We start from the raw sequence: 26222 nt of genomic DNA on the forward strand, positions 1-26222 counted from the left end.
AGCCCTCAATTTCAATGTCCATGCTAAAACAGGTTATATCCATGATGTGGCCTCTATCTATCTCTATGGCACAACTCTGATATAAAATCTTTCTGTTTTTAATTGCCGAAATGCCACGTGCATCCACTTATATTGGTGCATTCGCATACATCTAGCCATTACGGAACTTCTAATCGATCAAATAGGCCTGAAGTAGCAAATTAGAATAACATTTTTTTGTTGACCAAATTCGACACGCTCTCATTGACCTCAATACAAAAATTCCTCACTTCCTGGGCTTATTGTCATTGCCAGATTTTGGGCGGAGTAAAATCAAGTCTTGCCTCTTTGTCTCTGACCTTACAGAGTCTCCACATCTGTTTTTCAGTGGAAACGGAAGTTAGGCTGAAAATACTGTATCCGTGAAAACCGGAAACATCCGCTTTCTCCCAACCCCGCTGGAGAGGTATGACTGGGAAAGCTAACTAACTGTGAAACCACAGTTTATAAACCTTTTTATTTCTACTATAATACTACAATTTTGTTTTCAAGTCAAAGAGCTCTGTTTTCAAGTCAAAGAGCTCAGTTGCAGGGCGATCAAATTTTTTTAACCCTCAAAATCCAGAATGAGACGACACACAACATATGATGAAGACCTGCGAGATGCTACCAGGAGGAAAAACGAGAAGGTAAATAATAATTTTTGTCAGTTCTTGCACATGCATTTCCAGAAGTATGTGCAATGTGACTATTTACATTTGGTGATTTAATTCATTTGCCGGTCCATCCTGACTGGCGTACTTATGTTTACATAGCCAGCCTGCTCTGAAAATGACATTAGCTAACGTTAGCTAATTTGACATAAACTAGCTAGTTGCCAGGAAACTCTGATCTGCTTCTAAAATATGTGGACTGGATTTTCTTTATTTTATATAATGTTTTTACAAGTTTAATTCAATGTAACGGGTATGACAACCAACTAAACTCTGTCTGACCTACCACATGCACATCCACATCCAAGCATTCCTTACCAATTCTCTCAATTACCAAACTTCAGGTTTTATTTTGAAGATGCATATATTGTACATTTTGCAAGTTTGGAAAATAGTGTGGTTTGCCAAGTGGATTCTTCTGTTCCATGCGCTGGCAGTCGACATACAGAACAGAGAACAGAGTGTAGGTATGAGTTTCCTCCATGTATTTCCCGACACACAAAACTCACACACAGCTAACTCTCTCACTTACTATTTTCTACATCTACTACTACAAACCCAAGGTTAGTATTTTATTTTATTAGGCGCCCCGTTAGCTGTTGTCAAGGCAGCAGCTACTCTCCCCGGGGAACACAAAAATAAAACGTCATACCACCGGTGTAAAATAAACCGATGGCTGTCCATGGTGCTGAAATTGCGAGGGCATCTTTAGCTTTGCTGTGGCAAATGGATAAATGTTTATTGGTAGGCCTATTTTGTAGTCTTTTTCTCATGTTAGGCCTAACATTTCACGAAGCTATACATGTTGTCTCAATGCTGCCATTTTTAGACTGCTGACAGGTGGCAATAATGTAATTACTTGTTCAGTAATTAAAGTTGGAAATTCAAACATTGCAGATGGTAAAATAATGTTTGTGCGCAACATCATACTAATCAGCTACCAATGGATTGTTTATAATATACAACTGTCCTGTATAGGCTGCATGACATGAGCCGTCCTCGTGCTAGCTCCTAGCGTGGATAGAAAGTTGTTGTGAGTAAAACCAGTCTATTAATGCCAACTAATAGTCAGTCCACCCTCAAAACACTAGTTTACTAGGGATTGTTTCATTGTTTCAGTGTACATTCTATAGCTATGTACTGTATTTAGCTGCTTTTTATCAAAATTACACATCAAATAGCCTAATAAGTGTTCTCCCAAGTGGCGCAGTGGTCTAAGGCACTGCATCTCAGTGCTAGAGGCGAAACAACAGATCCTGGTTTGATCTCGGGCTGTATCACAACCGGCAGTGATCGGGAGTCCCATAGGGTGGCGCACAATTGGCCCAGCGCTGTCCAGGTTAGGGGAGGGTTTGGCCGGGGTAGGCCGTCATTGTAAATAATATTTTGTTCTTAACTGACTTGTCTAATTAAAATAAAATAAAAACTGGAAAAAAGTACTTGGCTTGAGGGTAAAATCAGCCACTATTTATTGTTGAACTCGGGTTTTGACTGGCTAATAGCCTACACAAATGGGCTGCAATATTCAAGGTGCAAATCTTTTCACCGCGGCCTGTAGATCCAGGTTGCGGACCGACTGTTTTCTAAAAGGAGTATTGCCAACCCAGACAGTCTTTCCTGAGACATGGTGCATTATAGGCCTATGTCCATTGCGCTGCACAAAATGTAAACGTATTCTTGAATAATACATGCCAAGATATACCTGAGATAAGGGACTGTTCATATTTGCAACCACACAACTCAAACACCGGTTCACCAGTTTGAACGAAATCGCAAACCGCTTTTTTTGTTCAAGCCTCAAGAACGGTTGTCCGCCAAATATGATAATCTGTGTTTGCACCTGCAAATGTATTGTCTGTCCAGTATCCAGACGACCTGTCCCTAGATCTTCCTATATGTTAATTTCTTTCCGTAATGTGTTGAAGCCGGCAATTAAGGAGAATGAGAGGCACAATTAAAGGGGTTGCAGAACTGCTGTATTTGAAGCACAACTCACTTCTGACCAGTTTCCCGGATGTTGCTATGGCAATCAAGCTGTTTTTACAATCCTGTAACAGTCGCTTCTGCGGAGAGATCGTTTTCTAAACTAAAATTCATAAAGAACTAACTTCGAAGCATTAGGTTCTCGGTCTGATATGCGCATTTGAACACACGAGTAAGCTCCACTCATTACACTGGCGCGGTCGTAGCCTTGACCACGGCATTTGTTCACCGATATCCCCTCAATCAGTGATTTGTTTTTTACATTTTCTTCAAGGCCTGAGGCACTTTTTCGTTCACATTCCTAAAGCCCAAGAAACACACACTTAGCTTACATATGGAAATTAAAAACGTTAATATAAATTATGTTTTTGAGTGTTACTGTCAAAATGATGATTAAACTAGAGAAAATAGATGGACTACTTTGAGCCAGGAGAGACTGACATACTGTTGTGGATGTTAGCCCTCCGTGTACATTTAAGGGCCAGACATGCTACTCTGTTCTGGGCCAACTGTACTTTGCCTATGTCTGTCTTTGCAGCACTCATATAACTGGTATGAATCTTGGCAACCTTCATCCATTTTTAAGGTATAGAGCAAGCAGCTGTCTTAGTGGATGGTTATCCATTGATATTCTCTCATGTCTCCTGTTAGGACCCTGAGGATAAACAACACGAATCCACCATTTACTCATTCAGGACACAGGAGCAGGACACAGCAGCCACAGGCTTCCAGCGCTTCCTCAATGTCCTCAACAAAGGGGTGGACATCACCAAGCTCTCAAAGATTGTCAACAACGTGAATGAGTTACCCCCTATGCAGGAGGGCCATCCCAAGACTACCTACGGGAGTGAGTATAAGGGGGCCCCAGCTCAGAGCTCTCAGGATTGCTCGGGGCCCCACAGTAGAGCTCTGCCACAGGACCACAGTCACTCACACATTCGTGGAGAAAGGAGGCCGGATCTCCCACACGGCCAGCTCCAGAGCCTGCTGGAGTCCATCGGGCTAGACCTGGGGGTGGAGGAGTTGGGCCGACTGTCAGACCGGACCAAGGAGAGGCTGTACGGGATGAAGAGAGACCAGGAGAGGAGTCCCTTGACATCAGACAGGCACTCTAGAACTAGAGACTGGGATAGAGAACGAGACGAGGACACGGAGAGGGACGGATCTAAGAGAAACGGAGAAAGAGACCAAGAGAGAGACTGGGACAGTTCTGAGCGAGACCGAGAGAGAGACGGGGACAAATCTGAGAGAGATAGGGACAGGCGCTCTAATACCAGAGACAGGCACTCTGGTCCCAGGGACAGGCGCTCTAGTACCAGGGACAGACACTCTGGTTCCAGACACTCTGGTACCAGGGACAGCAACAGGGACAGGCGCTCTAGCACCAGGGACAGCGAGAGAGATTGGCACTCTGATACCAGGGACAGCGAGAGGGACAGACACTCTGGTACCAGGGGCAGGCGCTCTGGTGCCAGGGACAGAGACGAGGACAGGCGCTCTAGTGCCAGGGACAGAGACGAGGACAGGCGCTCTAGTACCAGGGACAGAGACAGGGACAGGCGCTCTAGTGCCAGGGACAGGGACAGGCGCTCTAGTGCCAGGGACAGAGACGGGGACAGACGCTCTAGTAGTAGGGACAGGCGCTCTAGTAGCAGGGACAGGCGCTCTAGTAGCAGGGACAGGCGCTCTAGTAGCAGCGACAGAGACAGGGACAGGCGCTCTAGTATCAGGCATAGAGAGAGGGATAGGCGCTCCAGTAACAGGGACAGGAACAGGCGCTGTAGTACCAGGGACTGTGACAGAGATGGCGACTGGGACGAAGAAAGCGACATGGATTGGTATAGGGACAAGTCCAAGGAAAGCTCTGCTGAGCTCAACACATACTCCAAGGACCCTTCTCATCCTCCTAATGCATCTATGATGGCAACCTTCTCCACCACCCAGTTCTCTCTGTATACCAGCAGACCCTACGCCAATGCCTTCCCTCCAGGTTGGGGTTATCCCCCTGGCCTTATGCCCCCTGGGCTTATGCCCCCTAGCTTTATGCCCCCTGGGCTTATGCCCCCTAGCTTTATGCCCCCTGGTATTAGGCCCCCTGGTACCATGCCCCCTGGTATTAGGCCTCCTGGTACCATGCCCCCTGGTATTAGGCCCCCTGGTACCATGCCCCCTGGTATTAGGCCCCCTGGTACCATGCCCCCTGGTATTAGGCCCCCTGGTACCATGCCTCCTGGTATTATGCCCCCTTTTACCATGCCCCCTGGTACCATGCCTCCCTTCCCATACCCCCCCCCTGGGTATCCACCCTACCTCAGCGCCCCACCACATTACTCTAATAGCACAGCAGCCTTAAGCCAGACATACGCATACACACAGGCTTCTAGAAACCTCCAGCTCTCATCTGCTCAGCCTGCCAATAACCACCAGTTAGCATATATCCCACTCCCATACAACCAGCCCACTGGCACCCTCCAGCAGCTAAACACCAAGTCCACTGGCAACCTGCTCCAGCTCATGAACCTCCAACTCCCAAACAGCAAGCCCGCTAGCACCCGCCAGCTTACATACATTCAGCCAGCTAGCAACCCCCAGGTCAAATCTATCCAGCCTGGTGGGACCCGGCAGCTTGCATACATTCAGCCCACTAGCAACCCCCAGGTCACATCTACCAAGCCTGCTAGCACCCGCCAGCTTACATACATTCAGCCCACTAGCAATCCCCAGGTCACATCTACCCAGCCCGATAGCAAACTCAAGTTCACAAGCACGGCTGTACTGACGCCAGCACTGAAAGTGTTGACCACAGGCCCCATCTCCTTGAGCAAGGCCCAACAATTGAAAGAGCCGTCACCCCCCCGCTGTCTGCATTACGTTAAGACGGTGGTGCCCAAAGGCAGCAAGCGCCGCATGAGACGGTCAAGAGTCACGAGAAACAGGCAGGCGTTTGAAGAAAGGTGTAATAAATACAGGAAAGAGGTTCTGAGAAAGAGGAGAATATATCGAGATCTCCAAGGGAAGAGAGATGGACTGATTGCAAGAGCTGCAGCGAAAGTGGCCGCTCAGTTGGCTGCAAAGTATCCCAGGGCCCTCTCTGAAGCGGAGGCAGAGAGCGATGTTGAAGGGGAGAAAAAAACAATGCCTGAAGAAGTGATTAAGGGGAAACTAAAGAAGAAGGTTTGTGTAATTACTTCTGGAAGTACAGTATTATCATTGGTATGATAGACCTTGGCTTACTTCTATGCTGTTCTCACTGTCATTATTGCTTGTGTCTTTTTACGATGTTATTCACCATTCAGTCATATTTTTATTGACATGCGAGTGTATACCCTTTCTCAGCTTGAAGAGTTCAACCTGAAGATGAAGCGGAAATCGACGCAACAAACACCAACATAAACTCAAAGGCAGTTTGTTGTAGGTAATAGCAGTAGAAATACTCCATTTATTTCATCAAAGGATCCGTATTCTGGCGTGTTTACTCCACTTTGGTGAAATTTGTAAAGTTGAGTTGTTAAGTTAATGACCCTGGAATATTTGATTTGGGTCAGTTATGCAGTGACTGTTTTTCTATAATATATAATTCGTCTCAACTCTTCCTCTTTTCTGCAGATCTTCACTTGGCATCATGAGCTCATCTCCCACTAGAATAGAACCTGCTGCTGCCCCATCCAGACCCTATGGACATCAGTTGGCTTACATTCTTATCTATTATCCATTTATTGATTTGTAATGATGCTAACAAAGGATTTGTTATCCTTGAGCCACATCCTTTAAGGCTACATATTAAAGATTTTTTTCCAGTGTATGTTCAGATTGGATTTATATGTAGTAGCATGGGTACGATATGGGGCTTTTCTTGAAAACGTGATCTGACTAGCAAAAATGATTCCCTATATAGGCTTTTAGCTTTAATTAGGGCCTGGAGATTTTCCTAGGCTGGTCCTTTGGTCAGGAAAAACTCTTAACCCATTTCAATGGATCCTCTTTCACTGTGTATATATACAAATAAAGAGTTATTTTATTTCTTTCTTTTTTCTCAAAAAGTAACATCAATATGGAAGTCATGCTGATGATCTAAACTATGCTCCACACTCCGTCCTGTTGGTGGCGGTATTGGAATTTGAATCACAAGAAGGTGAAAAAAAATCTACAAAAGCAGGTACAGCAGAAAAACTTAATTATTTTTGTCCTTGGCTAGCTAGAGCGTTGCTTTTGTATTAGCTAATATATGCATTTTTATGCAATTGCGTGGAACTTGTTTGACGCCTCAAAATCTAAAATGACAAGGCGAACATAATGAGATGGTAAGTTACCCTCTTTAAGGCCAAAGACGAGCGCGAGTGAGGTTGCAGACAGGAGGTAAACTATAGTTTTATAGCTACTGCTTGCACATTATTTTTAAGAATAAAGTAATGTGTTTGGTTATGATAAAAACAGTTATTGGGCTAACGTTATATGCTTCTGTCACGCTCACAGCACGTTCTGAAAATGGCATAGCTACAAGCTAACGTTAGCTACCTAGCTTAGTAGAAGAGGTTCTGCTTCAGATTCATGCAGCTTTAGTATTCTGATCATAGTTAGCATTTATGGCTAGCATTTGAAGCCAGCAATCGCGTTCCTCACACGCTAGGAACGAATTTCCTCAAGTTATAATGAAAAAGTGTCAATCGGTCCCAAAAACACAAGTTTTATGGAGACTTGTGGGAGGACTGCTTATGACGTCGCCCACTATGCGCTTTCGTTAGCCTGATTGCATCCAGACTGAGAAGTCCGCATTGCATTCCTGACCACGTCCTGAAGTGGTCAGCAAGATCTGAACACAATCATCACAAAGCCTCTTCTGTGCGTCTAGACCAGTCTTCTCTGTGATATCTTCATATTCTGATAGCCAGGGGCGCAACTTTGGTTTTAGAAGTGAGGGGGGACATAACCTGGAGGGGGGAATGGGGATCCTCCCTCAATTTTTTGGAACATCAAACAAATTTCCTGCATTTTTACACAATCTAATGACCCTTTTGGCATAATTTTGTGGTCACTTACTGTAAATAATAATAATGTTTCCAAATGCTTCTACATGAGTGTGGATGCTACCATGATTATGGATAAACCTGAATGAATTGTGAATAATGATGAGTCAGAAAGTTATAGACGCACACATCATACCCCCCCCCCAAAAAAAAAAATCTCGCCTCCCATGTTATTGTAATGGTGAGAGGTTAGCATGTCTTGGGGGTATGATATTTGTGCGTCTAACTTTCTCTCTCATAATTATTTATGATTCATTTAGAATTATCCGTAATCATGGTAGCGTCCACGTTAATGTAGAAGCTTTTAGAAACAAATTATATTCTTATTTACAATAAAAGTGATTCCAAATAGACATAATACATAATTTACCATTCATTTCTATTGGGCACAAAAGAATCTGAAACACAACCAAAACAAACAGCAAATGCATCCAACAAATTTGTAGACTCGCAAGCTTGATCTTGTCATTGCATGCTATGAATGTGGGGACCAAAACCTTCACTTTTTACTACATTAATACACATACAAGTGAATTTGTCCAAATACTTTCGGTCCCCTAAAATGGGGGGACTATGTACAAAAAGTGCTGTCATGGGGCCTCCCGGGTGGCGCAGTGGTCTATGGCACTGCATCGCAGCGCTAGCTGTGCCACCAGAATCTCTGGGTTTGCGCCCAGGCTCTGTCGCAGCCGACCGCGACCGGGAGGTCCATGGGGCGACGCACAATTGGCCTAGCGTCGTCCGGGTTAGGGAGGGTTTGGCCGGTAGGGATATCCTTGTCTCATCGCGCTCCAGCGACTCCTGTGGCGGGGCGGGCCGGGCGCAGTGCGCGCTAACCAAGGGGGCCAGGTGCACGGTGTTTCCTCCGACACATTGGTGTGGCTGGCTTCCGGGTTGGAGGCACGCTGTGTTAAGAAGCAGTGCGGCTTGGTTGGGTTGTGCTTCGGAGGACGCATGGCTTTCGACCTTCGTCTCTCCCGAGCCCGTACGGGAGTTGTAGCGATGAGACAAGATAGTAATTACTAGCGATTGGATACCAGGAAAATTGGGGAGAAAAGGGGGTTAAAATAAAATAAAAGTGCTGTCATTTCTAAACAGTCCACCCGATATGGATGAAAATAACCTCAAATTAATGCTGACAGTCTGCACTTTAACTTCATAGTCATTGTTTGATCTAAAATCCAAACTTTTGGAGGATAGAGCCAAAAGAAGAAAAAATGCTTCACTGTCCCAATAATTACGAGGGTACTGCAATTCACATCATAGGCCTAATAGCACTGTAATGAAACAGCAGGGAGCAAGTCTCGAACCCTCGACCTTCTAGCCCGAGGTCCGGCGCGCTATCGACTGTGCCGCAAAAGTATGCTCGAGCGGCAGAGTCGATTTCCGTGCTTATAAACCCAGGGTCGTTACACTACTCCCTTCTTTCAAAGAGCGCGTCCTCGCGCTAGCTTGCGACTCTACGTCTTACAGGAACGCACTCACCGGCCAAGCACACGCACTGTCGTGGATGCAAGGTCCAATCACTTCTGACACCAATGTAATGAAACTGCAGGGAGCAGGTCTCGAACCCTCGAACTTCTAGCCCGAGGTCCGGCGCGCTATCGACTGTGCCGCAAAAGCATGCTCGTGCGGTAGAGTCGATTTCCGCGCTTATAAACTCAGGGTCGTTATACTACTGTAGAGCTCATTTCACTTGCACACAATATAGCTGGATCGCCCCGTCTTGTCCCTAGGGGTCCAACGCCCTGCAGTGCCCCAACCTATCACACCCCACTCAGCTTTAGGATCTTAGTGAAACATTTATTATTGGTTTCATGTGTGTTAGGCCAAGGTCAGAATGACAACCAACAGTATGGCTGACCCCTGTGTCAGGACTGAGCAGGCCAGCAGCTAGGGATTGCCTAAATAGGTATCTCCCCTGACGTGGGCATGTTTTCATGCGTACAGTATTCCATAAGGCATCCAGACCTTATGAAAGTTGCACACTATACCCTTAATCTTTACATTTCTGCCATCCTTTGTGACATTGTCGGAGGATAACCAACCTTCCAATTAATAGCAATGCATTTCTCAGCCGCTATAAATGCTAGGTTACATAGTTTCTTCTGATATCAGTCTCCAGTATCAACATTTCCAAGCAAACAAAAAAACGGGGAGAAAGGAGAATCTGTAGATATGCTGAGATAAAATAACATACTCTTTGCCAGAATTCAGACAGCCTTCACAAGAGCATAGCATATAAGTTCACCTTACCGCACCACAGACTGGTCTTCCCTGGTTTCTTGATCCTGCTGAGACCCCTGTCACCATCTGATCCTGCTAAAATGAGGCATTACAAATAATTTCCTTTGTGTACATTTACACATTATCCAAGAATAGAACCAATGGTTCAATAATTGAAATTACCATTATTCCCAGATCCTAGACTGTAGCTTTAAACTGCTGTCATGTAGTTACGCCAGATCAATAACGTTACATTGCTATACTGACTAATAAACTCACATTGCACTGTCAAAAAAAATAATCTGAAATTTGGTCTTCAATCGTTTGGCCGCTGGTTTCATCTAGTGTGATTGAGGCAAAAATAATAGCTGAAGTTAGTGAGCTAGCTAGCATCAGACAACTTTTGGCTAGCTCTAATGGTACATCAACTGGCAAAAACTAGCCAAGTTAATTTACTTCTGTTGAAACAGGACAAAACAAAGGCTACAAAACATTTCCATACACACAACAGCTGTTAAATACTGCTACCTGACAGATACTGAGATAGCTTTAGCTGAACTGGCTGTGGTAACTACTAGCTAGCCACTATAGCTAGTTAATTCACTTTAGACAGAACTTCAGTCGAGAGGGGATGAAACATTAGCTAATGTTACATGTCAGTTAGCTACACTACTAGCTCAGCACTGGGAATACATTATTACCCGTTAAGTCAAACAGCAGTTACCTTGCATCAGTCAAATAAAGAGTAACCAGTTTCTGCTCTGCTTGCTTTTACAACTCAAAGAAAAAGCACAACATACAGCACCTGCCTCTGTTCATGTCTCCCGTGACGGTCCTATAAGCCAGCCTTTCAGAAGCTTTTCCTTCACACAGCCTGTCCGCACGCTCTGTGGTGTCTGCATGGTCCTAAAGCACACGGATACTGTGTTTGGTATCACAGCAATGACAAAAATGTAATTTCAGAATGTCCCGCCGTCCCCAGTGGAAGTTGCACCGCTGCTGATACCATAAGTCGCATGTAAGTGTCAAGTGTAGACACGATCTGGTGTCTGTCTACACTTGATACTTACATGCAACTTCTGCAACGGTATCAGAATACGGAAATCGCATTGAAAAGACTGGTCTAGATGCACAAAAGTTGCTATGTGGTCTGATTGTGTTCAGATCTAGCCTGGTATGGCAATAGCACTGCCCTCAATCGCATGGCGCCAAAGAGGGTCAGTCCAGTACATCACTGAGGCCGAGCTCCCTGCCATCCAGGACATCTACACTATATATATACAGTATAGTTACATTCTAGACGATTCTGTGCTTCCAACTTAGTGGTAACAGTTTAGGGAAGGCCCTTTCCTGTTTCAGCATGACAATGCCCCCGTGCACAAAGTGAGGTCCATACAGAAATGGTTTGTCGAGATTGGTGTGGAAGGACTTGACTGGCCTGCACAGAGACCTGAACCCCATCAAACACCTTTGGGATGAATTGGAACGTCGACTGCGAGCTAGGCCTAATCGCCCAACATCAGTGCCCGACCTCACTAACGCTCTTGTGGCTGAATGGAAGCAAGTCCCCGCAGCAATATTCCAACATCTAGTGGAAAGATGTTTTCTATCTATTCCCGGGCATTATCAGCTCATTGTTATGGATGTATCCAAATGAATGTCAATAGAAAACAGCTACTTTGCTGTTATTCTGTCTGCAGAGGTAGTGACTGTGTTAGCCGCAAGTAAGTCATAGGAATGTTGCCAGAGAGCATGGCAACAGAACATAAAGAACATATGAGTGGGTCGTGTCCAAAAGAAGACAAAGTATGAACTTGTTTATATAAATGAAAATATCAACCTTTTTTTTCTACTATTAAATGTGTGCTTAGTATTGTTTCTTTGGCAACTGTGGTATAAACTGGATGAACTGCTGTTATTCTGGCTGCAGAGGTAATGACTGTGTAGCTGTAGCAAGTTGGCTGGCTAGTTTTACACCCGCAAGGGGTGTTCACACTAGCTAGCAGCAAGCATGGGATAAGAACGGAACATTAACAACGAACGAGTAAATATCAAACTAATCGAACGACTGGGTCGCGTCTCTAGCAAACCAAAAGATGAGAAAGTATGAATTTGCTTATGAAAATATCAGCGAAAGATATGTATTTTTACCGGTAAATGTGTGCTTTCATATTGTTTTGTTTGGCAACTGTGGTATAAGCTGGATAAACGCCTCCGTTCTGTACATTACCTTGGAAAAAGGGACCACCTCGTCCCGCTGCATCGTCCATTATTTCCAAGGTCATTTACAGAACATCGGCGTTTATCCCTTACATGTACCACGGGTATGACAAAACATTTATTTTTACTCTTCTAATTACATTGTTAAACAGTTTATAATAGCAATAAGGCAGGCACCTCTGGGGTTTGTTGTATATGGCCAATATACCACGTCTAAGGGCTGTATCCAGGCACTGCGCATTGCATCGTACTTATAACAGCCCTTAGCCGCGGTACTGTGCATTCGGAAAGTATTCAGACCCCTTGACTTTTTCCACATTTTGTTACATTACAACCTTACATGCTGACCACACCGCTCGCACATGCGAGCTTTGCAAAATAAATGTACACATACATGTTATTCAATCATTGGACCCACACTGCTCGCGCGCCTCAGCAAGCATCTGCGTGGCCAGGCGCTAAAATAGAAATAGGTTCTATGTGTGACGCTCAATGCATTGCAAAGTCCGGCCTCGCCCATCTCCTCATTGGTTTTTAGGAGCATATACCCACGTGAGTGATTGAAAGATGAACTGACGTCCACACTCCAGTCGGTTGTAGTAATGCACTGTAAAGTTGGTTGCCAACCACCATTATAAAGTCCAAAGAAGTAAAAAAAGAAGCTTGAGGAAGGAGGAGAGATGACGAGAAAGGAATTCAATTTACCGTTTTATTTGTGGATTAATTGTTGGAGTAGAGGACCTTGTGCATTTCAGGTAAAATAACAACCCAATGTTTATATCCCAGGACAAATTAGCTAGCAACAGCAAGCTAGCTAGCTAAACTGCCATAAATGTTTAATGCTTTTTGACTTGTCCCCAAATTAATATAATTGGTTCAGAGTTTGTTTTGATATTTCAACCTGCGTGTCCTGATCGTGTCTGGTGTGGGGGCATGCAGGTGCACGCGTGTGTCCGGTTTGGTCAGCATGTTATTCTAAAATTGATTAAATAAAATTTCCTCATCAATCTACACACAATACCCAATAATGACAAAGCAAAAACAGGTTTTTATAAATTTTTGCATAAAATAAATAAAAACATACCTTCTTTACATAAGTATTCACACCCTTTGCTATGGGACTCGAAATCGAGCTCAGGTGCATTCTTTTTCCATTGATCATCCTTGAGATTTTTGCTCTGACATGCACTGTCAACTGTGGGACCTTATACAGACAGGTGTGTGCCTCTCCAAATCATGTTGAATCAATTCAATTTACCACAGGTTGTCTCCATTCAAGTTGTAGAAACACCTCAAGGATGATCAATGGAAACAGGATGCACCTGAGCTCAATGTCGATTTATTTATTTATATTTTTATACATTTGGCAAAAAAATCTATAAACCGGTTTTCACTTTGTCATTATGGAATATTGTGTGTAGATTGATGAGGATTTTTTATTTAATAAATTTTAGAATAAGGCTGTAACGTAACAAAATGTGGAAAAAGTCAAGGGGTCTGAATACTTTCCAAATGCACTGTACGTATAAAGCTATGATGGTACAATTTTATAAATGCCAAAAGATAATTTGGTCGTTCGACATGGTGGGATCTTTTTGTGTCAGTAAATTTATTTCGCAAGAAATGGTGGTGGAAACGTCTTTATCCGCAAATATTGATCTAATAACCATCATATTAAACTTGGAGTCACACGATGATACTGGGTGTGGTCCTGCCACTAGGACTTGGGAAACCATGCAGTTTATTAGACTACAGCTGAGTTATGAAGAACTTCACAGTGATGAAAGTGAATGGTAGTTCTGAGCAATTAGTGCGAGGTAGGTTTCGGTTTGATTATTAAAAAATAACGGTTTTCGATTTAGGTTTTGATGATTTTTAAATAAAATTCACTATGCGTTATGTGAGTTGAATGCTCTAACAGAATAAAACTATGAATTAATCGTAGTGACTGCCAATTACTGCTTATCAGTTATTAACCAACAATTATTCATATTACTTTAATAAAATATTTTAGTTGTGTATATATTATTTGTTTTATTTGATTACTATTATTTCTTTCCAAGTCATCATCTCATCTCTATAGAGCTGCTGCCTTTGCCGTCTGACAAAATCACTATTTTGTAGTTTAAAATAAATAAGGCATGACTGCTGAATACCAACTATCAATCATTTAGATCATGTATTTTCAGTTAGAGATACGGTGCAAAGCAATAGCTGCTCTATATCCCCTTGCGTTGGCACATTCTTCTGCCTCTTCTGTAAAAGAAACATAGACCGGACAAATAGATGCACAATGAATTGTGGTCATTGTAGTTAATTGCCATGTTTTATGCTATAAACTATGATGAATATTGGCCCTGTTGGAAACTAAAACTCCCTACCACATTGCACAGTTCAGACTGGATCTGATTTATCTCTAGAGAAACTGCTATGTGTTCATTGAGCTCACAGACAAAACTGAACAAAATGGAATTCAAATAATTGAACCGACATTGGTCAATTAGTTGTTGTTTAAAAAAACAAAATATTGTAGTTTAAAAACAGAAAAAAATGGCATTTAATTGCTCAGCACTAGTGCATGGTGATCTTGATGCTTCTTTCCAATAAATATTGAAGGTCTTTTATTAACTTTTATTTAACCAGGTAGGCTAGTTGAGAACAAGTTCTCATTTACAACTGCAACCTGGCCAAGATAAAGCAAAGCAGTTTGACACATACAACAACACAGAGTTACACATGCAATAAACAAACATACAGTAGAAAAGTCTTTATACAGTGTGTGCAAATGAGATAAGATAAGGGAGGTAAGGCAATAAATAGGCCATGGTAGCAAAGTAATTACAATGTAGCAATTGAACACTGGAGTGATAGATGTGCAGAAGATGAATGTGCAAGTAGAGATACTGGGGTGCAAAAGAGCAAGATTAATAAATAAATACAGTATGGTGATAAGGTAGTTGGATGGGATATTTACAGATGGGCTATGTACAGGTGCAGTGATCTGTGAGCTGCCCTGACAGCTGGTGCTTAAAATTAGGGAGGGAGATATGAGTCTCCAGCTTCAGTGATTTTTGCAGTTCGTTCCAGTCATTGGCAGCAGAGAACTGGAAGGAAAGGCGGCCAAAGTAGGAATTGGCTTTGGGGTTGACCAGTGAAAGATACCTGCTGGAGCGCGTGCTATGGATGGGTGCTGCTATGGTGACCAGTGAGCTGAGATAAGGCGGGGCTTTACCTAGCAAAGACTTGTAGATGACCTGGAGCCAATGGGTTTGGCGACGAGTATGAAGTGAGGGCCAGCCAACGAGAGCGTACAGGTCGCAGTGGTGGGTAGTATATGGGGCTTTGGTGACAAAACGGATGACACTGTGATAGACTGCATCCAGTTTGTTGAGTAGAGTGTTGGAGGCTATTTTGTAAATGAGATTGCCGAAGTCGAGGAACGGTAGGATGGTCAGTTTTACGAGCGTTTGTTTGGCAGCATGAGTGAAGGCTGCTTTGTTGCGAAATAGGAAACCGATTTCTAGATTTAATTTTGGATTGGAGATCCTTAATGTGAGTCTGGAAGGAGAGTTTACAGTCTAACTAGACACCTAGTTATTTGTAGTTGTCCACATATTCTAAGTCAGAACGTCCAGAGTAGTGATGCTGGGCAGGTGCGGAGAGCGATCAGTTGAAGAGCATGTATTTAGTTTTACTTGCATTTAAGAGCATTTGTAGGCCGCGGAAGGAGAGTTGTATGGCATTGAAGCTCATCTGGAGGTTAGTTAACAGTGTCCAAAGAAGGGCCACAAGTATACAGAATTGTGTAGTCTGCATAGAGGTGGATCAGAGAATTACAGGCAGCAAGAGCAACATCATTGATGTATACAGAGAAGAGAGTCGGCCCGAGAATTGAACCCTGTGGCACCTCCATAGAGACTGCCAGAGGTCCGGATAACAGGCCCCCCGATTTGACACACTAAACTCTATCAGAGAAGTAGTTGGTGAACCAGGCGAGGCAGTCATTTGAGAAACCTAGGCTGTTGAGTCTGCCAATAAGAATGTGGTGATTGACAGAGTTGAAAGCCTTGGCCAGGTCGATGAATACGTCTGCACAGTATTGTCTCTTATCGATGGCGGTTATGATATCGTTTAGGACCTTGAGCGTGGCTGAGGTGCACCCATGACCAGCTCTGAAACCAGATTGCATAGCGGAGAAGGTACGGGTGGATTCGAAATGGTCGGTGATCTATTTGTTAACTTGGCTTTCGAAGTACTTAGAAAGGCAGAGTAGGATAGATATAGGTCTGTACCAGTTTGAGTCTAGAGTGTCTCCCCCTTTGAAGAGGGGGGTGACCGCGGAAATCTCAGACGATACGAAAGAGAGGTTGAACAAGTGACATGATGATCGATGCTTGACTGCCATTTGACAAATAAAAAATATTCTTGTTCTTATCCATAATAATCTCATCATGTAGACTAGCCTACCAGCACAACCTACCTGCACTGTATCTGCGAGCTGTTGGCTAGAGCACATGTGCCAATACTAGCATAAACACATTTGCTATTTTACACAACAGTTTTTGTGCCAAAACTATCGGTGGAGTTGAAAATGCGATAGAATTCAGTTCATGAAAACTTAGCGAGAAGGTACTTTTTGTGTGCACTATATCATCACATACTGATTTCTATCACACCACTGGTTGGAAAATGCGCATATTTTCTTTATCCAGATTCTAGAATATTCGCATAAATCTGTCTCCAAATGGATGGAAACCTAGCTAGTGATTGCCATTCTTGAAGTTGTTTGTGGTGATGTCAAAATTAGGGTTGTACAAAACAGTCATCAGCGATTGGATAATTTCTAACCAGAGTATCAAAGCCAATAACACATTTTAAAACCCCAACTGATCGGTGTCTGGGACCAATCGGAACAGTTAGAATGTGATTGCGTTCTAGAAATTGTCGGGGAGGTACTCAGATCCAGACGGTTGTCACTAGTTACCACAAAGTCATAAACCCTGCCTATTTCTGAAATGTCTTTAAACCAAACCCTAACCACACTGATAATCTCATGCCTAACCTTAAATTAAGGCCAAACAGCTTGTTTTTGTTTTCTTGAATCTTTACGATATAGCCAATTTTGACTTTGTGGCTGTGGTAACTAGTGACAACCAATCCAGACTCATTGCAGATAAATGCATTAACACCCTTGGGCATAGCATTTGGCCGGAGCAAGGAGTTTGGGGAGCCAGGCAACCTAGCACAACAGTATACAACAACATGTAGCTTACATTAAGCTCACCAATGTCTTCTTACATTTTTATTTTATGCTGCAGTGAACCTGAAGAGTCATCCCAGCTCAGGCACGCTGGAAGATAACATACCAATTGGAACCAGAGAGGTACAGTCTGGTGCTTCCTCTGCTATGAGCTACATCATGGATCCATCGTCCAGAGACTGGAGCAAAGGCTCATTGAAGGGTAGCAGTGCTCCCTTCTCCCCAGACACAGATGGAGATCCTGTGAAGCTCAGTGTGGAGGACCTGGAACTCGCTCGTAAGAAGAAGGAGCTGAAGGTCATAGAGGATAAGATAGCTCACAAGAAAGCTGTTCTTGCTCTGCAAAAAGTTAAACGCGGAGCTAAGGACATGCCTGAAACACAGGCTGCATCCGCAACAGTGAAGGGCATCTCTAAACAGACCAAGATCAACAATACAATATTCAAAACATACAACCATGTCACCGACAAGTCGTCACGCGTATGCCTACCTCTTAAACAGAGGGTGCTGGACATTCTGAGTAAGTTCAGAAGAACAGCGGTACAGTGCATGCGTAAGGTATGTACCTAATTATTTCTGTATTTATTCATCAGGGCTGGGTTCAATTCTGAATTTAGTTGCTAATTGGTCTTTCATTTCCATAAAATGTTGGGATTTTAATTGAATTGGCCACACACCACAGGAAGCAGAATTTAATTTGAATTAAAGGGATAGTTTTGGTCGAATTCTCCTTACTTTGAGTAATTCAATGAAATTCAAATAGATAATTTATTCCATACATCATTATTTTCTTGTTGACATCATGTATGGTGACCAATACTGTTTGACATGTTGTAGACCTACAAGCTCGCCGTCATGTATACAGTCAGTAACGTGTAAGTACATTTATTTAACGTTTCGTTTTGGGGCATTCAGTCTTCGGCGTTCAAGTTAAATCACACTGAAATGACTACCTGTTTTATCAGCACGTGTCTGACGTTGAAGATATATCCATAGTCGGAAGATCGTTCTTATTAAATCGGCATCCCTCACATTACCTGTGCACAATAAAGTATTAAAATCAAACATGTACACTACCGTTCAAAAGTTTGGGGTCACTTAGAAATGTCCATGTAATGTACTTGTCCTCTTGCTCAGTTGTGCACCGGGGCCTCCCACTCCTCTTTCTATTCTGCATAGAGCCAGTTTGCGCTGGGTTTTCAAAAGGGTTTTCTAATGATCAATTAGCCTTTTAAAATGATAAACTTGGATTAGCTAACACAACGTGCCATTGGAACACAGGAGTGATGGTTGCTGATAATGGGCCTCTGTACGCCTATGTAAATATTCCATTAAAAATCAGCCGTTTCCAGCTACAACAGTCATTTACTACATTAACAATGTCTACACTGTATTTCTGATCAATTTTATATTATTTTAATGGGCAAAAGGGTCATTTCAAAGTGACCCTAAACATTTGAGCGGTAGTGTATATCAATGTTTACGCGAACAGACTCCGTTCTACTTACTGTCTGTTGCAGCATGGCACCCTTATTGTGAGGATTATTAGCTAGGACAAACAGGTGTGAAACACAGACAGGTGTGCACGCAAAGCAATAACACAACATGGAATCCATGTTTGAGTTTGATTTGGAAGGGAAGCATCTATCAATTGAACTGAATTATTTCCCAATCAGAACCGTCTACGACCACGGAAATATCCTTCAACATGGAAAAAGTGTCACCAAACAGGCACAGTCTAGGGTCGGGAAATAAGACGGAGGGTGGGTAAGTGCTATACTGCTAAACCCCTGAGCTAAATGTTTTTTAAACATTTCATTCCTAAAACATGTTATAATTACAGTAGTCTGGAGATATTTAAAATATGATTTTGTAGGTTGTCTCCCTTATACACTGAGCAAAAATATAAACGGAACATGTGAAGTGTTGGTCCCATGTTTCATGAGCGGAAATAAAAGATCCCAGACATGTTCTATACGCACAAAAAGCTTACTTCTCTTCAATGTTGTACACACATTTGTTTACATCCCTGTTAGTGAGCATTTCCCCTTTGCCAAGATAATCCATCTACCTGACAGGTGTGGCATATCAAGAAGCTGATTAAACAGCATGACACAGGTGCACCTTGTACTGGGAGCAATAAAAGGCCACTCTAAAATGTGGAGTTTTGTCACACAACGCAATGCCACAGATGTCTCATGTTTTGAGGGAGTGTGCAATTGGCATTCTGAATGCAGGGATGTCCACTAGAGCTGTTGCCAGAGAATTTAATTTTAATTTCTCTAGCAAATTTGAGAATTTGGCAGTATGTCCAACTGGCCTCAACCACAGTATGGTGTTGTGTGGGCTAGCAGTTTGCTGATGTCAACGTTGTGAACAGAGTGCTCCATGGTGGCGGTGGGGTTATAGTATGGGCAGGCATAAGCTACGGACAATGAACCTAATTGCATTTTATTGATGACAATTTGAATGCACAGAGATACCGTGACGAGATCCTGAGGTCCATTGTCGTGCCATTCATCCGCCGCCATCATCTCATGTTTCAGCATGAAAATGCACGGCCCCATGTCGCAAGGATCTGTACACAATTCCTGGAAGCTGAAAATGTCCTAGTTTTTCCATGGCCTGCATACTCACCAGACATGTCACCCATTGAGCATGTTTGGGATGCTCTGGATCAACGTGTAAGACAGCGTGTTCCATTTCCCGCCAATATCCAGGAACTTCGCACATTGTTGACAAGTGGGACAACATTTCACAGGCCACAATCAACACCCTGATCAACTCTATGCAAAGGAGATGTGTTGCGCTGCATGAGGCAAATGGAGGTCACACCAGATACTGACTGGTTATCTGATTTATGCCTCTACCTTTTTTAAATGCATCTGTGACTAACAGATGCATATCTGTATTCCCAGTCATGTGAAATTCATAGATAAGGGTATAATGAATTTATTTCAATTGACTGATTTTCTCATGAACTGTTACTCTGTCAATCTTTTAAATTGTTGCATGTTTATATTTTTGTTCAGTATAATTCACTTTACGTGTTATTAAATGTAATGATACAAAAAAATACATATCTCAGAATGCATTAGATCAAACACTCCATGACAAAAATACAAACAAAATACTGTTTGAGATCATTGAGTTATAATCAAACTAGCATTTTAAAATGGTATGTGTTTTCTTTAGCTAGAGGTGGCAAATGATTTTGGCAAAGTATTTGTCAATGGATTGAGACTCATATATTCATGTCTCAGTTGAATTTCTTTGATTTGAATTAAATTCTACTTCCTTTATTTCAATTTCAATTCAAATGTCAATGAATGTCTTGAATATAATTTTTTATCCTGAATTAACCCTGTTATAAATAGATTTTTCCTGATAGATGAAAAAGAAGTTGATGCTTAATAGTAAATGATTACAAAAAAGCATTTGTGCAAAAAACTTCCAGAATTAATCAAGGCGTGTAGTGGAAAAAAGTAAAACGCCTTTATTGTTTACGGCTTATGCGTAGCAAGAATTAAAAAAACTCACAATCAGGGTGACCACCAGATCTTTCTTGGTGTTTGGATTCTGATGTTTCTACTACATGGACTTAATAGTTAATGTAAGAACCAGGTTTTTCTGCTGCTAAGAGGTAAATAAAAACTGACCTTGGATCACTATCCAGGGTCAACTTCCTTACACATACTAAAATGGTCCTTTTGGTATGTGGTCCTTTGTAGATCAGTAGGTAGAGCGTGGCGCTTGTAAAGGTACTAGGTTCGATTCCTGGGACCAGGCATATGTAAAATGTAGGCACGCATGAAATGGCATATATTATATTAAAATATTCTCTCTTTTCCTCCGTGATACCCCTGCCAAGCCGAGGAAACAAAACAAGATGCGAGCATTGGAGCTGATGATTAGCGCTCCCCTAGAAAATGAAGAGGCCCATCCTTTGAGACTGAGAGTGAAGGTTTTAATGAACCAACGACGCTCTCCCAACAATAAGGTATGTAGCCATCACAAAAGTAGGTCGGCAAAAGTATCATAAGGAAGTCAAGAAAACCATGGCCCCCGATGAATGCAATCGATTTCTGTGATTGACACCCATCCCACATACGCTAGATATTAAGTGTCTACCTACTTGTACGCATCATAGTCTTTTCTTGTGTTCTTATAGGCCTACAGTGTTGTCTAGAATGTCATGGCTATATTAGTGTCCATCAACCACCTGCATGTAAATGTTGTTATCCTTTCAGATGCACAGATGCATCAATTGCTACCTATCATGCTAACAGTCATTGAGATGGACTTGTAGCATAGCTAGTTAGATAACAGCCAATCATTGCTGAATGAGTCATTATGAGTAAAATGCAGTTGACAGAATGCAACCAAATACAGTGCCCTCCGTAATTATTGGGACAGTGAAGCATTTTATCTTATTTTGTGTCTACTCCACAGGTTTGTATTTAAAAACAAACAATGACTGTGGGATTAAAGTGCAGACTGTCAGCTTTAATTTGAGGGTATTTTTATTTTTATCCATATCGAGTAAACCGTTTAGAAATGACATTACTTTCTGTACATAGTCTCCATTTTATGGGACCAAAAGTATTGGGACAAATTCACTTATGTGTATTAAAGTAGTAAAAGGTGAAGTATTTGGTCCCATATTCAAAGCACACAAGGATGACATCAAGCTTTGTTGGATGCATTTGCTGTTTGTTTTGGTTGTGTTTCAGATTATTTTGTGCCCAATAGAAATGAATGGTAAATAATGTATAGTCATTTTGGAGTCACTTTTATTGTAAACAAGAATAGAATATGTTTCTAAACACTTCTGCATTGATGTGGCTCCTACCATGATTACGGATAATCCTGAATGAATCGTGAATAATTCTGAGTGAAAAAGTTAGATACACAAATATCATACCCACAAGACTAACCTCCTGTTATTGTAATGGTGAGAGGTTAGCATGTCTTGTGGGTATGATATATTTGTGCATTTGTAACTTTCTCACGCAGAATTATTCACGATTCATTCAGGATTATCCGTAATCATGGTAGGAGCCACATTAATGCAGAAGTATTTAGAAACATTTTCTATTCTTATTTACAATAAAAGTGACTCCAAAATGACACATTATTCACCATTAATTTCTATTGGGCACAAAATAATCTGAAACAACCAAAACAAACAGCAGATGAATATAGCAAGCCCATGATAACACAAAGGTAGTGTGAAATGCACACATAAACGCTACGTAAATGAAGTTTGATGGGTTGTCTTGATGATGCAAGCAGATAATACACTTTTTGTTTGTTTATAGCTGAAGTGGATAGATATTAATTGATATATCCTCATATGTTTCCTGTTAGGTGGTCCCTAATGATAAACAACATAATCCAACCATTCAGGGGCCAGATCACTCACTCAGGACACAGGAGAAAGACATAGCAGCCACAGGTTTCCAGCGCTTCCTCAATGTCCTCAATGAAGGTGTGGACATCAACAAGCTCTCAAAGATCGTCAACGACGAAAATGAGCCACTCATTGTGGGCGAGGAGCTACCACAAGTTTGGCCGACTCTGCTCGAGGGTCATGTTGATTCCAGCAATACATCCAAGTCTTCTCCAGTTGAGGAGAAGGTGAGGCTTGATGATGAGCAGCGGTACGAGCGGATGCAGACCCTGCTGGAGATCGTTGGGCTGGACTTGGGGGTTGAGGAGTTGGGTCGGCTGACAGACAGGACCAATGATAGGCTGTATGGGAAGATGGGAGACTTGAAAAGGATGGAGTTTGAGAATGAGAAGGAAAAAGAGAAAAAGGAGAGCGAGCCCTTATTTAAACATCTCAGTACTTCCTCATTACCATCAGACAGCGCCAGCCCTAGCCCCCTTCTAAACCAGCACTCAAACATGACCGTTGAATACAGCAGCTCTAGTAACAAGGAATGGGACAAAGAGAGACACAGGGACAGATCTGAGAGGGACTGGCACCGACACTCTGGTATCAGAGACAAGGACAGAGAGAGGGAGGAGGATATAGTCAGAGAATTGGAGAGATCTGAAAGAGATGGAGAGAGAGATGGGCACAGAGACCGGGACAGAGAGGACAGAGCCAGAGAAGGGGAAAGTTCTACGAGAGAGAGATCCGGGCAAAGATGCTCTAGTACCAGAGACAAGGACAGAGTCAGAGAAAGGGACAGATCTGAGAGAAACGGAAAGGGAGACAGGCACAGACACTCTAGTACCAGAGAGAGAGACAAGGACATACCGGTAGTCAGAGAAACGAACAGATCAGAAAGGAACAGAGATAAAGACAGGGACAGAGACCCAGAGAAGGACTGGGATGGAGGCCGAGAGAGAGACCGGGACAGATCTAGGAGAGACGGGGGCAGATACAGATCTGAGAGAGACAGGGACAGAGACCCAGAGAAAGACTGTGACGGAGGCTGCGAGAGAGACCGGGACAGATCTGGAAGAGACAGGGACCCAGAGAAAGGCAGGGACGGAGGCCGGGAGAAAGACCGGGACAGAGTGAGAGACCGGGACAAATACAGATCTGAGAGAGACAGAAACCGAGAGATAGACAAGGATATAGAAAGTTGGCTGCAAAGGACCAGAGACCGAGACAAATGCCCCGCCAGAGACTGGGACAGCGGGAGCGACTGGGACAGCCACTCTAGTACTCGAGACTGGGACAGAGCGAGATCTGAGAGGGATATGTATGAGGATGAGTCCAGGGAAAACTCCATTGAGCACTACTCATACTCTATGGACCCTATATACCCTGTTTCTCATCCTCATGCATTTATGATGGCAAACTACTCCACCAACCAGTGCTCTCAGTATATGACATACCACAGCAGTCCCTACACCATCGCCTTCCCTCCAGGGTGGGGTTATCCCCCTGGTGCCATGCCCGCTGGTGCCATGCCCCCTGGTAACATGCCGCCTGGTACCATGCTTCCTGGTATTATGCTCCCTGTTACCATGCCACCTGAAATCATGCCAGCTGGTGCCATGCTGCCTAGTAACAAGCCCCTCCTACCTAACCCCCCTGCGTATCCAGCCTACCCCAGCGCCCCCCCATATTACTCTTATGGCACCGCAGCCTTAAACCAGACATACTCACACACCCAGCCTGCTAGCAACCTCCAGCTCACATCTACCCAGCCTGCTAGCAACCTCCAGCTCTCATCTACCCAACCTGCTAGCAACCTCCAGCTCTCATCTACCCAACCTGCTAGCAACCTCCAGCTCTCATCTACCCAACCTGCTAGCAACCTCCAGCTCTCATCTACCCAGCATGCTACTAGCAACCTCCAGCTCTCATCTACCCAGCCTGCTACTAGCAACCTCCATCTCTCATCTACCCAGCCTGCCAGCACTGCAGCAGTCTTGCCCCTCCTACGTAAACCCCCCATTTGTCAGAAGAAACTAGCTCCCTGGTATAAAGAACAAAACAAAGCCCTGAGGCAAGTTTCCAGACAAATGGAACGGAAATGGCGCTCCACCAAATTGGAAGTCTTCCGACTAGCTTGGGAAGACAGTAAAGCGCAATATCGAAAAGCCCTCAATGCTGCCCGATCAGCCTACTTTTCCAACCAGATTGAGGAGAATAAAAACAATCCAAAATGTATTTTTGATACTGTTGAAAAGCTAACTGAAAAGCAGCATTCCCCAAGTGAGGATGGCCTTCACTTTACCTAAGCAGTTACAACCTGCTGGTTGACCCTGTCTGGGGGTATCTTCAGACTGGGCCACATTGTCTAGGCACTGAGTTCTGTCTAAGCGCGTTGTGACATTTACTGATGAAAAAGGGCTTTTATAAATAAATTCAGTTGATTGGTTGATCTTAACTCAGAGATACACATACACCCAGCCCTCTAGCAACGGCGAGGGAAAGAGACCGAAGCATGCAGAAGCCGTAGCGAAAGTGAAAAGAATAAACATGGAAGAGACAGAAACATGCAGAAGATGTAGTGAAAGTGTCCTGTCAGATGGGGACAAAGAAGTCCCCCTCTGAACCAGGGTGAATGAAGAAAGCAAAGGGGGTAAACAATATATTCTTCACAGGTATTTTCATGAAGAGTTATCATAATTTTCAGGAAGTGTATGTGTATGTGGAAGTGTGGAAGGAAGTGTATGTGTAAGAGGAAATGGCATTTGAAGAGGAGGAATAAGGCTCACCAGCACAAAATCAAGTGATTGCTTGCAGAAGCAGCAGGGAAAGTGGCTCGCTCCTCAGGTGGCTGTAAAGGATTTCCCCTTTGGAGAGGAGCCCAAGATTCAGAAGGAGTAGCAATGATAGATGGGGAGAAACTACATGCTGACACTGTAGAAGAAGTGGTCCCTAAGAAGCTAGATTTGTCATGACACTAGCAAAGGATTTGTTATAGTTTAACCTCTTCATGTTGAAGCTATTTTCAGTGTAATGTTTTGTACTGTATGTGGTATGGGTAGGGCCAGCGTTTTTTCTTTACTATTATATCTGCTCAGCAAACGCATTTTCTCTCCCGTTTTAAACCAAATAATAAGGGCATGGAGTTTACATGGTCTGGTCATGTGGTCAGGAAAAAAAAACCTGGCCCTGGGCATAGTACATGTGTGTCAATGCAATGAAAAGACCATTGATTACATGTTTTGTAAGTTCTCATGCCTGATGGCTGAAAGCAAAAAAACTGCCCATGTTTCATTCCCCACTTCAGTCTATAGATCACGTTTACTTTGTATATATTTAATTGAATAAAAGATTGTCTAATATTGTAAGTGTGGAGTATGTCAAAGTAATTTAACCAAGGCATTAAGCTTCACATTTCT

The 26222-nt window shown here is 43.0% G+C and overlaps 2 protein-coding genes across 5 annotated transcripts; both read left to right on the forward strand.

Moving 5' to 3' along the window:
- Window positions 1-346: 346 nt before the first annotated feature.
- LOC129837682 (YLP motif-containing protein 1-like) lies at window positions 347-6477 on the forward strand. 2 transcript variants are annotated; one of them, XM_055904047.1, is made up of 4 exons: window positions 347-668; window positions 3327-5849; window positions 6012-6086; window positions 6282-6477. In XM_055904047.1, exons 1-3 carry the CDS (start codon window positions 606-608, stop codon window positions 6066-6068), a joined length of 2643 nt encoding a protein of 880 aa, XP_055760022.1. In that variant the 5' UTR covers window positions 347-605; the 3' UTR covers window positions 6069-6086; window positions 6282-6477. The 2 variants fall into 2 exon arrangements, with proteins under 2 accessions (XP_055760022.1, XP_055760012.1); XM_055904037.1 differs by having other exon boundaries at window positions 348-668; window positions 6012-6090.
- A 267-nt stretch (window positions 6478-6744) lies between these two features.
- LOC129837665 (eukaryotic translation initiation factor 3 subunit A-like) lies at window positions 6745-26171 on the forward strand. Of its 3 annotated transcripts, none has more exons than XM_055904018.1 (4): window positions 6745-6831; window positions 17464-17963; window positions 21277-21405; window positions 22776-26171. In XM_055904018.1, exons 2-4 carry the CDS (start codon window positions 17553-17555, stop codon window positions 25110-25112), a joined length of 2877 nt encoding a protein of 958 aa, XP_055759993.1. In that variant the 5' UTR covers window positions 6745-6831; window positions 17464-17552; the 3' UTR covers window positions 25113-26171. The 3 variants fall into 3 exon arrangements, with proteins under 3 accessions (XP_055759993.1, XP_055760002.1, XP_055759987.1); XM_055904027.1 differs by lacking the exon at window positions 6745-6831 and adding an exon at window positions 6841-7031; XM_055904012.1 differs by lacking the exon at window positions 6745-6831 and adding an exon at window positions 6841-6976.
- Window positions 26172-26222: the final 51 nt, after the last annotated feature.

This window comes from Salvelinus fontinalis, chromosome 3 (genome assembly GCF_029448725.1).
Source record: "Salvelinus fontinalis isolate EN_2023a chromosome 3, ASM2944872v1, whole genome shotgun sequence".
NCBI classification, from domain to species: domain Eukaryota; kingdom Metazoa; phylum Chordata; class Actinopteri; order Salmoniformes; family Salmonidae; genus Salvelinus; species Salvelinus fontinalis.

What these genes read in the sequence shown, in the direction of transcription:
- LOC129837682 (XM_055904047.1), top strand. Translation starts at nt 606, where the DNA reads ATGAGACGACACACAACATATGATGAAGACCTGCGAGATGCTACCAGG. An exon ending in CCAGGAGGAAAAACGAGAAG is followed by an intron (nt 669 to 3,326) that starts GTAAATAATAAT and finishes GTCTCCTGTTAG; the next exon opens with GACCCTGAGGATAAACAACA. An exon ending in AGGGGAAACTAAAGAAGAAG is followed by an intron (nt 5,850 to 6,011) that starts GTTTGTGTAATT and finishes ACCCTTTCTCAG; the next exon opens with CTTGAAGAGTTCAACCTGAA.
- LOC129837665 (XM_055904018.1), top strand. Translation starts at nt 17,553, where the DNA reads ATGAGCTACATCATGGATCCATCGTCCAGAGACTGGAGCAAAGGCTCA. An exon ending in CGGTACAGTGCATGCGTAAG is followed by an intron (nt 17,964 to 21,276) that starts GTATGTACCTAA and finishes ACCCCTGCCAAG; the next exon opens with CCGAGGAAACAAAACAAGAT. An exon ending in GACGCTCTCCCAACAATAAG is followed by an intron (nt 21,406 to 22,775) that starts GTATGTAGCCAT and finishes GTTTCCTGTTAG; the next exon opens with GTGGTCCCTAATGATAAACA.